Raw genomic sequence first — 12,644 nt, forward strand, 5'->3', positions numbered from 1 at the left:
AGCTGTCTTCTGAAGATCAGAGCTCTCTTCAGGTTTGATCGCGTCCTCTGAAAGTACATCAACACAACTTGATGTGATCTCCTCTTTCTGACCAAATTTTTTCATTTTTAAATCTGTAAAGGTGCATGTGTCCGAAGGTTCTTCTGCCTGGTGCATATTTGCAGGAAGCACAGTACTGGATCCGTTGAGACTGTAACGGAGTCGCCGGTGTGGAGGGAGGCTGGCCCAAAGCCCAGAGAGTCCGATGCTACGAAACAGTGGTGGAGGTGTCATGGGGAAAGGTCTTGAATCTCCAAATCTATTCTCTGCACAATTATCCATCTTGAATTTGACATCCATTAGTGCCAAAAATCTAACTCCTTGGATGTTTAGTTTTCCTAGACCAATAATAACGCCTCCAAAGAACTCAAAGTTCTTCTATCATCTAGTCCTTACCAGTTTTAATAATCCAGTCTCTGTCTGGTAGCTGACATGTGTTCCTCTCTGCTCAGAGACAGATTCAGTGTGTCTGAGCAGGACTTTTCCGCCCTTTGCTTTGGATGACACCACTCTAACTCCAAACAACCTTCCCACCGCTTCTCTCTTTCATCCTGTTTGTGTTCTGGGCATGAAAGGCACAGCACCCAGTTCTCCGTGCCATTCCACCTCAATGAATAATGAATCAGCAGTATAGAACAGCACAGATGAATCTACATATGTCCCAAGACAGCTTCACCTAGGGTTTGACTTTTGAGCACACACACACACACACACACACACACACACACACACACACACACACACACACACACACACACACACACACACACACACACACACACACACACACACACACACACACACAGATAGATAAATAGGCTTTGTATTTTCTTTTTCATTTATGCAAATTTATTGATAATTCTTTTTCATAGTCATCAAACTATGTTGCTTTATTCGATAGTATGCATTATTGTTATAGTAAAGCTGGACATAAAGTCAAAATGAGGGAATAATATTCCTTCGCGGGATTCTCTAATAGTGCACTGCTCAACTTGTCCAGACGATGGCGCTACTCACGGAGCAGAGGCCGCGAAAGAGGAGTTAAAAAAAGCTCCGCTGTCCCTTTTTGATCTGCGGCACCAGAACGGAAGCACTTCATTGGTCCGCGAGGCCAGGCTCAGCGGTTACCAAACAGCAAGGTAAGGGTGCCTGGGAAGGCGTCAAGTGTCCTGTCTGTTCGGGACTGCTCTGTGGGACATTTAGGACAGGGCTGTCTAAGTGTTTGTTTTCGGGGGGACTGTATCTTGTTCACGACGAGAGGAGACGTTCAGCCGGTGAGGTGAGGAGGCGGAGGACGAAGGGCAAAGTCATACGTAACGTGGATTAATGGAGGAGAGAGCAGCCGGTAGATTTACAGTGAGAATAAAAGCAGAAACTCGTACAAAGTTCCTGTGAAAGGATTTGCTATTACCGAGGAAGAGGAGGTTGTTCAGATATTAAACTTACGGCATGGTTTAGCTTAGTTTTATAATAGATCAACATGGCTGTGAGTGAAGAAAACAAACCGTGCCAATTAATTTAAACACTTATCAAGATGTCTACTTTTTGTTTTATGAATAAATCTTTCAACATGTAGAAAGCAGATTAATCCGTTATGTTTTGTGAGTGTTGTTTTCGTAAATTATGCTTAACATTTGAAGTGTGTAGGATTTATTATTGATTGCGGTCAATCAGTTGGACATTTGAGGACAGAAATCTTCGTTTTCCCTTTTTATTGTATGGGGTACCAAAAACACTTGAACCAATGAAAGTAGGGATTTGGTTTCTGACATTCCCCGTTGCACAGAAATGTTCAGGTCATGCAATTTTACTACCTAAAAAATAGCAGTGAAAATCTATTAAGAGATGCTTTTTTTTAGCCTTGAATAGCTTTGCTGAGTCTTTTCCAGACAGTTTTTTTTGTGTTTGTGTGTGTGTCAGATTTACAGGCCTTCCACAAACACAATGCTAAATTCGGGCTTGGGACTTCTGTATGTAATTTAAAAAAAACGAAAAAGTGAATACAGTAATTCCTAAATTGCTTGTTAAAATCTATGTAATTGATTAATTAATATTAACATGGTAAAGTCCCAGACACCCCCCAAAAAATAATAAAATTATGCGTTGGTCATTAAAGCTTACCAAAGCAAAAAACAAAATTGTTTTATAGTTTACACACCAACTAATAAATAGCTACTAGCTGATTCATTGGTAGAGCTATCTGCTCCGGTAGAGTCTACAATCTGCTGCTAACTTGCTAACTCTAGTTTATAAACAGTTTGCAGTAATTAGATTTGGAATGTGTTTCTTTAATTGAGACAATAACTCTTTGAAATATTTACAATTCAATTTGTGTTTTATTTTTTTAATTTGTAGAAAAGTGCATTAACTCTCTTTAAGCCAGTTAATCAGCAGTGTGCAGCGACAGTTTGGGAAGGCGCATCACAGGATCAGCTTCTCGTGTATTTCAGTTGAAGTACCTTTAAACTGTGTGGCAGAAATCAGGTTGGTTCTGTAATGGTAACATTTTAGGACCTTGAGGTACCTTAATACCAGTTTCGTAGCCATGTCTACCCAACGAAGGAAAAAGTAAAGAGGAACTTGCTGATTTGGACTATGTGACTTTGGACTATGTAACTCTGCAGCCCTTTTTAAAATGAAAGCCAAATAAACCGAAGCAACACTTAGAATGTGCTCTGCATGTGGAAAACAGTGTTTTCACAACTTTATGTACTTTATAATGGAAAGAATACACAATTACAACAACAAAAAAATTACCAATTTTAATGATTTCTTTTAGGAATGAGTTCGTATAACTTCGTAATCGTTTCCGTGAAATCGGATAAAACATGTTTCTATGTTTGCTATGTATGTCTTTTCTAAGCTTTAATCTCTTCATCTGCCACCACAGACATATGGAGAGTGAAGAATGCCAAATTACAATAATTAAATGTTATTTTTATTAATTATTTTTGTAAACTGAAAATACAAGAATAATTTATTAAATTATAGATATAATTATATGCGCCTCAATTAAATGTATTGATTTTAATTTGAAAACTAGAAATAATTATTTCATTATTTAATAAGTTATTTCATGATGGTTGTGCTGAAGTACATTATGAATTCATTTAAACTGTCAACTCCACCCATCAAACTCAGTTTGCTGGACTGGAGCAAAACCCTGACATCAGATTGACTGCCTCAGAAAGTGCTTTAAGGCAGCTTCCTGCAAGTTTGCTATGAATTTGGGCCAATATTTTCACTGGAAGTGTAGAAATGACCTCAGTAAATTGTTGTAATTTATTTTCTACTAATTCTAAGTGACCAACTCCAGACTCTATATCTGTAGTTTGGTCTGAAATATCTTTAATACGTTCACAAGAGAGCTGGAGGAAGCTGCCATAGACTTCAGCCAAAATTCTTAGCTCTGCCCACTAGCTAGCACCAGCTAATGCTTTCTCATGCCCTTCTTAGAGGTATTTTAAACCTATAGAAGCTGCCATAATCCTGCCATAATCCCGCCCACTGAGTTTGATTAGTGAAGTTAACAAATTAAGTTAATTAATTTTGTGCTTTAGCACAAGAGCATAAAATGATTTATCAAATTATTAAATAATTAAATGAAGGTTTTAAACTGAAATCAACACATAATTAATTCAATGTTTAATAAATAATTTCTGTATTTCTTTTCCCCAGTTTTCCAAATTTTTTGATACATTAAGGTATTTATTTATTGTTATTTGGCACTTTTTGCTCTCCATACAGACTAGCTATCTTGGGGAATTCTTGTTAAACCTTATTTGTTCGTCACACATAAATTACAGAAATCTGGAGGCCAATCCAGTCCTGCAAGTGCAGAACGGCAGCGAACTTGTTTTCCTCGCACTCGTACAGCGTTGACTCGGCAACCGCAGTTGATTCTGTCCTATCAATAACAAACACACATCCTCTGCTTTTTCTGTTTCAGATGGCACACCGACTCCTAGCACGCAGAATCTGGACGCTCTCAGTGAAAGACGTCCGCTGCCTCCCGTCATCCGCCGTCACCTCATCTTCGTTTTCCACCTCCCTTCATCCTGTCTCAAGCCGAGCGTCCTTCCTCGCCCCGTCTCGAACGCCTGCCGTTACCCACGCCGTCCGCCGGGCGGTCTCCTTCAACGTTCAGGACAACGAGGACTTCACGGAGAGGGTCATCAACAGCGACCTGCCCGTGTTGGTCGACTTTCACGCACAGTGAGTGCTGCCTCACCTGTCCAGGTTTCCTTAACAAGGTCAGACTGAACTAAACCTGTGAAAATCGAGCTCCAGTCGCATTAGGAAGCTGCGAAGCAAACTCTGTAAATCCGCTGACTCTGGCTAAGTGTGAGCTGACCACCGAATAGGCAAGGAGAAGAACGGAAACGACACAAAGTAAATTCGTAAATTAATCTCATCTACACTGCAGTCGTGTTATAAAAGCTTGAATTTATCTAACATTCTGTTATTAGTTAATTTAGCATCTCTTTTCAAATGTCCAGGTTAAAACATGTCGATTGTGATGCTCAAAAGTCTTGTAATAAATAAAAAGTGATCAGAGCAGATAAATGTAGAGGTCCAGTATTTTGCACTTTGAAGATTTCTCATGACGAGGAATCTTTTCAGGGAGAGACGGTTACAGCTATGAGTCATATCTTTAATTTCTAACAGGAACTTTAGAGCAATCCATCTCTGTTTTATCCTTCGTTATAAGGGCCCAGGACTGCTTCATGGATCAGTTTTACGTGTCACGTTTTGAGGCTGTGCTAAATTTGTCAAATAGAAAGTCTCCTGGTTCCCATAGCAATTATTCCAGACACATTTTAAGCTTAAGAAAATCCCCTCGAGGGGCGAAGTTCTTTCCTTTTTTCACAAATGTTTGTATCTGAATTCCCTTTGTTCAACAGCGCATCTGTAAGGAGAATGTAAGTGAATTATTTTCAATGCTCTCCTGTTGAAAATGTTCAGCGACACCCACAAAATTCACTGACCACCTCGGACATTGGCTTCAGAGCTCTTGAAGACCTTCCCCGCAGCACTAATTTGCCGATGTGTGGTTGGGTGTTTGGGTTAAACCTTGCCTGACATTTGCCTTCCTACACAATTTTGCTACATTGTCAACTGGGATTTGTCCCATTAAGCTGGATTTCTCAGAATGAATTTCATCCAGGCCAATCAGCGAACAGGAGACGTTGAGAACGATGATGTCGAGTTTCTACACTGTTTTTCAGTTGTGCTCTGCCTAGGGTTGTAGTTTGGCAACGACACTGGAGGAAGTAAACGAAGCTATTCGGTACGTGTTGGCCCCGCCTCCAAATATTGAACAATTAAAGTTCTTTTAATCTTCTCTTTGCAGTATTGTTTACAGCGCACCTAATTTCCTCTAAACTTCATAGCTTCTTTCACACATTACTACGTCACAGCCAAACGTTTGCAATTGGATAAAGTCAGATCTAATCGTTTAAAACTTCAACAAAATCCACGCCTCTAGCAAGCAATCGTTTCTCAATAGCAGAGGGTCGAGACCGTTTGGACAAAACAAAACGTAGAACAAGGTAGGTTGAACCCCACCTGTCCAGTACGAGTCCAACTGGCGGTGGAAACACTCTTGAATACACCGGACCATAAAATAGCGTTCTAACCAGGAGTTGCTCCCTTCAACTTTTCACAACACTTTGCTTGATGACTGCAGAAACCACTTGAGTTCTTGGTTCTGAGATGATCAGTGTTGTACATCGTCATCCGTACTGGAGTCTTTAAGCAATTGAGTCGCTAGTTCAGTTTCCATTGACATTTAACTGCAAATTAGAATTACGGAAATAGATTTGCTTGATGGAAACATGCCAAATTTGGAAGAAAAAAAAAAGTTTTTTGCGCCAGAATTAGGTGGTTTATGGCTGTATTGAAATTGGTGTATTTCACAAAACTGCAATTGAAACACTTTATTAGCATCGCACGAGTCTTGTGATCAACAACCAGATGCTACTAGTGGTGGAAATGACAAAGAAAACAACAGGAAGTTGTAGGAGGGTGACGTTGCGGCATGTTTTTTAATGACTCACTGCACAAGCAAACTTATTCATGTGTGATTTTAATAATGAATACACGGCAATTGTGAAATTATGTTTTTCTGACAGTGGAATATCAACAAGTCTTGCGCACATTTGTAATGTAAAAGCAGCTACTCACAGCGGTTGTGGTGGTGGTGTTTTTAGGTGGTGTGGTCCCTGTAAGATCCTCGGGCCGAGGTTGGAGAAGGCCGTTGCAAAACAGAAAGGCCGCGTCGCCATGGCAAAAGTTGACATCGACGATCACACAGACTTGGCTATTGAGTACGGGGTGAGTACTCTGTTAAACCGAACATGTTGCTGCTTGATTAACGTAAGGCTTGACTCAGCTTGAGGTGTCTCTGTGCCTGTCCAGGTGTCTGCTGTTCCTACAGTCATCGCCATGAGGGGAGGAGACGTCGTCGACCGCTTTGTGGGGATCAAAGATGATGATCAGCTGGACTCATTTGTCTGCAAAGTCATTGGACAATAAGCCGGCAGTCCCCCCACCTAGCTGTACACCATCATTATGGTGCTGTTACCTAAGATCATGGCATGTCAGGCAGGCAGTGCCGCAGTCCTACTTGGCCAACTCTTTAGCGCTCACACTCGTCTCTAGACAATCTGCTTCGGCTGTGGATTGTTGTTTCGGTCTTTTTCTCTTTTTTCTTGGTCCACTGATGGGTGTTTGCATTTTATGACGGAGTATTAGGTCCATACTAAGGGAAAAAAATCAGTTATGAGAATAGTCATACAATTACAAGAAAACAAAGTCATGTTTTGAGAATAAAGCAAAAATAAAGTTGACATGAAAAAGTGATTTTCAAAATAATCCTAACATTATGAGAATAAAGTCTAAATATTACGACTTTTCTTGTAATTTAGTGACTCTATTGTCATAATTTTATATTACTAATTTAGCATGGCCCTAATTCTCCATCATGGCTCTTCAATATTTTAGCTCATTTTGTTTCAAAGTCTCTGAAAAATGTGATGGCTCCATGAATCTATTCTAATAGAAACGCCCAGCTGTTCTGTCACTGTTGGAAAAGATGTCTGTACAAGAACTCGTTCATATTAACACGAGGGACGAACGTTTATAGTTTTTAGCAGTGGAGATTTGATTGTAAGAAGATAATGAATACGTGACATTGTTACCTGTAATTCCTGCTTTTGTCCACAAGAGGGTGGTGTTTCTCTAACATCTTCCAGGTACACCATTGGTCGTTTTACACCGTTATGCCTCATAATGTGAGAAGATGGATGTGTGTGTGTGTGTGTGTGTGTGTGTGTGTGTGTGTGTGTGTGTGTGTGTGTGTGTGTGTGTGTGTGTGTGTGTGTGTGTGTGTGTGTGTGTGTGTGTACTTCTCTGTGTCCTGACTGTGAACCTGAAGGCAAGCAGGAATTGCAAACATGAGCTTAGTTTTAGTTTATTACTAAAATGGACTCTATGTACAAACATATGACCAAGTGAAGTAATAAAGGAGTCAAGATGTTCTATATTTGAAGAAGGTGGATTTATTATGCCTATTGCAGCATGAATAAATGACATCCTCCCCCTGTTCCAGAGCCCAAAGTGTTCATGACCCTGAATGTTTTCCCATTTGTTTCGCACCATAAACGGCATATTTTATTGTGATTTTACGTAACAGAACCAGTGGTGGCCCAAGAAAATTCCCTTAGTGGTGGCCAGAACAGACAAAAATTTAGGCCAGAATTATTAGGGCTGTCGATGTTAACGCATGATTAATTTGAAATTTTTAACACGTCAATATCACATACGCAGATTAATCAAACTGCCTACTTTCACCTAATTTTTATATTACTATTTAAAGTTAAATTAACTTTTCCAAAGTTGGAACCTTGGAACTTTTCCAAAGTTTAAAAAAAACAAAAAAAACCTTGGAAAACTTAAATTCTTCAGACATGTTTGGTTTGAAACAATAAAACATTTTCATTTTGAAAACGTGCATACACTAGCGCAGGGGTCACCAACTCCAGTCTTCGAGGGCTACCGTATTGCAACTTTTAGATGTGTCTCTGCTCAAACACACCTGGATCAAATAAACTGCTCATTTCCAGCCTATTGCAGCGAGGAATGAATGCTGGTGAGGAAATTCAGACATTTTGGTGCAGAGGTGAATCTAAAAGTTGCAGGATGGTAGATCTTGAGGACTGGAGTTGGTGACCCCTGCTAGCGGTTTTAGATATGTGTGGTTGCCCAGGGTGGCATCAGAAAGGGGTGGGGCACCCAAGAACTAGAAAATAAATTACATCTTATCAGTTGTCCCCTGAACACATTTGCTACTACTTTTATGCATGGTTAGTGGAGTAACTTTCCCTTAATTGCTGTTGAGCTCTGGGAGAATACATTACCTGCTTTCTGTTGCTGCAAAAACAAAAGAAAAAAATTGGATAATTGTTTGCATTTTAATTGGCTGGAGCGTGGCAGAAGGAGGGAATGCCATTCTTCCAAGAACCACAACTGTGTGCATATTTATATTTCAAGCTTACAATGTCAGGCGTAGTGATTAATCATGATTAATTTTATTACATTTTTTCATTGATTGACAACACTAATAATTATCTATTTTTAATTACTTTATTCTGTTATACAGTTGCATCTTCACTGAAGAAGATGACCCTGTATGCCTGTCTATGACATAAACATAATTTGTTCAGAGGGGGCCATGGTCCCCACTGTCCCCCCTCTTGGGTTTGCCACTGGATAGACCAACACAAAGTAGTTTCTGGTTGGGAAATGGAAGGTAAATGGCAGCTGAATTTAATTACAAATTAAATGTGGAAAAGTATTCGGTCCCTACTGAGTCGGAGTTTCAAGTCCTTTGTGGCAGAGAGAAGTTTCATGGTGATGATCCCTATCATCTTATCTGCTGAAACCAGATTAGAAAGTGTTTTAGCACTCCAGCATTTATAGTAGAGCATAAAGAAGGTGTTTTAATAGCTGTTATTATTTAAGACTATTGTAAAACTCAATTTGGTGCAGATTTATTACTTGCTACACCCCCTCGTCTCCTCCCCTCTACCTTTTAGCAGGTTTTATAACCTCGAAATGCTTATTCTGAGCAGTGGAAGAGTCTTTCCATTTTTCCAGCTCCTGTTAAGCTGATTTTTTTTCTCCTACAAATTCTTTCTGCATTCATTCCTCCTTGTAAAATATGGGGCCCCGTCTTGCTTGGCTCCTGGTAGAACTGTGCCCAACCTCTCTGAGGTCTGTTTAATCTGACAGGGGGTCTTTACGGCTGGGTGGAAGTGGGGATTTTAGGTGCCTTTCTACAAAAACCCTGCCAAAAAAATGCCAATATTTTTACTTTATATACCTTAAAAGCCATTAGACATCTTTTTTAGGTCAAATTGAGAGAAAGTGCATTGTGGTACCTTTGTCCATGCCAGTTTCATTAGTTTAAAAAAAACATTTTGTTTGACCAGAATTCTAAAGCAATGCCTGCTCTTTCATTGGTTAATTTCCAGCAATTTTTTAAAAATTTATCATTGATTTTGTCAGTGTCAAGTAGTTTCAGTGACGATTGTGAACTTTTTGGTCGCTAACAAACAGTTGTTGACAGGTCAGCTTTGTAGGATGGCAACCTTTTCTATTTTCACCATCGTCTTTCAAGAGTTTTACAATCCAGACTGTTCTACATATTCTGCATTCATCCTAAAAAGTTACTTTATAATCGCTAAACCCTTATTGTATGTATTTTGCCCGTCAGCGTCCAGTTGCTGTGAAAATGTGCTGGTTTACATCGTTATGTTCCATCGTCGCCACTCATCGTTGCGTCTTGCTTTCATCCAATCATCCACAATCTCCGTTTGCTTCCCTTCAGCCTGCTGGAACCTTGAGTTATTTTCTTTACACTGCAAAAACACACAATCTTACCAAGTACTTTTGGACTTCTTTCTAGTGTGAATATCCTAGTATTATCTTATTTCAAGTGTACTAACTTACAAGTAACTTTTCAATTGCAGCAATTCAAGTGAAATAATCTGCCAGTGGAACTAGAACTTTTTCAGCAATGCTAAGGAATTATTTACTTAAAACAGGCTCCTATGTCTTGCTGAAAAGCTACTAGTAAGTTAGTTTTGTCACATTTTAAGTTTACTAAAATATTTGCACTAAAAAGTAGACCACAAGTGGGATTTTGTGCTTTTTGCAGCACAGATATCATAGGCGGGTTACTTTCTGGACCTAAACCACATTTCTTCAGCTGATTTCTTCCAGTTTGCTCATTTCTGCTCATCTCATCTCACGTTGTTTTCATTTCACACTGTGTAACTGCAGAATGTGCTTTTTGCCACACCTCATGCTGATCCACCTTCCTGAGGCCTCCGTCCTGTTCTGTGGACATGTTTCCTGTCAGTCAGCCAGCTGCAGTGGCTTGTTAAAAAACGGCATGCTTCCATGTTTTAGCCACGGAGTCATTTGTAGAATTTGATTTGTGCAGGAATTTAACACATGCATATGACAGGTTGATTTGATAACAACTTTCCCTCAAAATTGAATCAATCACAATGTTTCCCTCTTCTCTCTTTCTAAGCTATTTGCACTAGAAACTAGGCTAAACTGAATCTTCTTTCTTACACGGTGCATTGAAAATCTGGTTGTGTCTTTTACACATCAATTAGTTCACATTTTTAAACTGTAATGTTTTATTTTTTTAATAAAAAATGTCCTTCTTTGAACCCATTGAGTTATTACATTCCTATTTTTGCTTTTTTCTGCAGAAATATAGAAACTGAAAATGCACAACTGTTTAGAAGGTCAAAGGTCGCCTCCTCGTTTGGTAGTGTGACGCTTCTCATTAGCAAAACTTTCTCAGAAACTCTCCAGCTATCAGATTGTAGAGATTTAGTCCGCCTCCGCTCTGTTATCCGTGTGTCTGAACATGTTTTTTTTTTCGTTGTTGTTGTTGCTCCGTCCGCCATAAAAGCTCTCATCGCCGCTCCTGAAACGCCCACGCGCCACCCTCCACTTCACTAAATATCACGTCTCTAAATTACTGTTTTCATGTCATCCCTCCAACAGCACTGTCTGCCCTCTTACTCACTCCTCTACAGGTCCCCACTCCCACATGGAACTGCATTTATTTTTTTAATTTGGATTCATTTATTTTACACGGTTTAAGAACAACAACAACAACAAAAAAGGCCTGCTTTCTGTTCAGCCTTTCATTTTTAGTTTCACCCTCTGACCTCAGGGTGAAACTCAGTATCTGTTTCTTTCTCCTGAGCAAATGGGTTTGATTTCTGCTTTGTTTAAAAGTTGCCATGGCTGCTGCTGATGATAAAAAAAGATACGCTGGCGATTTATCAGCACCTGCTGTGAATAATTAACATTGTAATAACGGGACGACGCAGGAGTTTGGAGAGCAACTTTCAGCCAATGAGAACAGAAACTAAATGTTTTGCTGAGAATTTGCCCGACTTGCTGAAGTATTAATACTTTTTCCCATTTTGTCCCATTCTCCCAAAGTAGCGTGCAGCTACAAAAGAGAAACGAAAAGTAAACGAGGTATTCAGCTGATAAAAATCTGAAAAGTGTGGCATGCGTTGGTGTTTTCACCCCTTTTTACTCTAAAGCCCTTCAAGTCGATTGTAACAAATTATTAATGGGATAAAAAAAAAAGGCACATTCCACAGGTTTTTTTTTTCATAATAGCAAAATGTGCAAATACATAATTAAATCCCCCTTTTAAACAAAAGTCATATTATTGCTTAAAAAGCAATAATGTGGCATTCCTTTAGTGAATCTGAACTAAAATCTAAAACTATGCCACTTGAGTTTTGGCTAACACTTATTTACAGACAAAGGTGTTTATTTTAAATGCTAAATGTTTATATTTTGTGTGCTGTTTTGGCCTCATTACTGCTCTAAGCAAATTGACTTTTTGAGTCTGCACACTAGTTATCAATGAATCCATTTCGAAATTAGTTCATGATTATTTCAGTAACCAATTAATCACGATTAATTGTTTGTCACATAGCTGCATCCATTATAATCGTCTAATTCTCCTTTCCCCTTTAAGCGCCCCGACTCTGTCACAAGATTAACTCTTTATTAACACCTATATGTTTCTGTCCCTCAGTTGTTGGACCGACTCCTCTGTCAGACTTTTCTGATGTGACCCTGAAGTACCAGCATCTTCCATTGACTTGAGTGGGATTTTCTCGTTTTTCGTAATTTATGTCGCCATTTTAATTCAGAATCCCACTATAAATATTAGCGCACTTCTCGGGATCAAGCTGAACGTTTTGATACCACTTTTGTGAGGGTGGACGCAGCTGTTTGAGCTGCATTAAGGGTGATGGGTGTAGAACAATAGGTTCCTGCCATGCTTTGCATGGGCAGGCCCCTAAAATACAGCCATTGCTACGATAAAGTGGTTTTAATGAGGGGTCTGCAACCTTCATAGCCTAAAGAGCCGTTTCTACTCTCAGGTCCTGAATTTGAAAAAGTCGAACTAAAAAATACTCCGATATTTTGACATTAATCGGATATTTTCTAGGGGGGAAAAAATCGGAAAAATCTGAGTTTTAAAA

At 39.4% G+C, this 12,644-nt stretch overlaps 1 protein-coding gene across 1 annotated transcript; it reads left to right on the plus strand.

The window, feature by feature from the left end:
* The first annotated feature begins 1,030 nt into the window (after positions 1-1,030).
* Positions 1,031-6,755, plus strand: txn2 (thioredoxin 2). The gene is made up of 4 exons (XM_008415397.3): positions 1,031-1,178; positions 3,989-4,254; positions 6,252-6,375; positions 6,460-6,755. Exons 2-4 carry the CDS (start codon positions 3,989-3,991, stop codon positions 6,574-6,576), a joined length of 507 nt encoding a protein of 168 aa, XP_008413619.1. The 5' UTR covers positions 1,031-1,178; the 3' UTR covers positions 6,577-6,755.
* Positions 6,756-12,644: the final 5,889 nt, after the last annotated feature.

Source organism: Poecilia reticulata, chromosome 8, assembly GCF_904066995.2.
Source record: "Poecilia reticulata chromosome 8, P_reticulata-male-v2, whole genome shotgun sequence".
Lineage (NCBI taxonomy): Eukaryota > Metazoa > Chordata > Actinopteri > Cyprinodontiformes > Poeciliidae > Poecilia > Poecilia reticulata.

Excerpts from the sequence above, each read along its gene's own strand:
- txn2 (XM_008415397.3), top strand. The coding sequence starts at position 3,989 with ATGGCACACCGACTCCTAGCACGCAGAATCTGGACGCTCTCAGTGAAA. Across the intron at positions 4,255-6,251 it reads TTGGTCGACTTTCACGCACA|GTGGTGTGGTCCCTGTAAGA; the intron begins GTGAGTGCTGCC and ends TGGTGTTTTTAG. Across the intron at positions 6,376-6,459 it reads ACTTGGCTATTGAGTACGGG|GTGTCTGCTGTTCCTACAGT; the intron begins GTGAGTACTCTG and ends GTGCCTGTCCAG.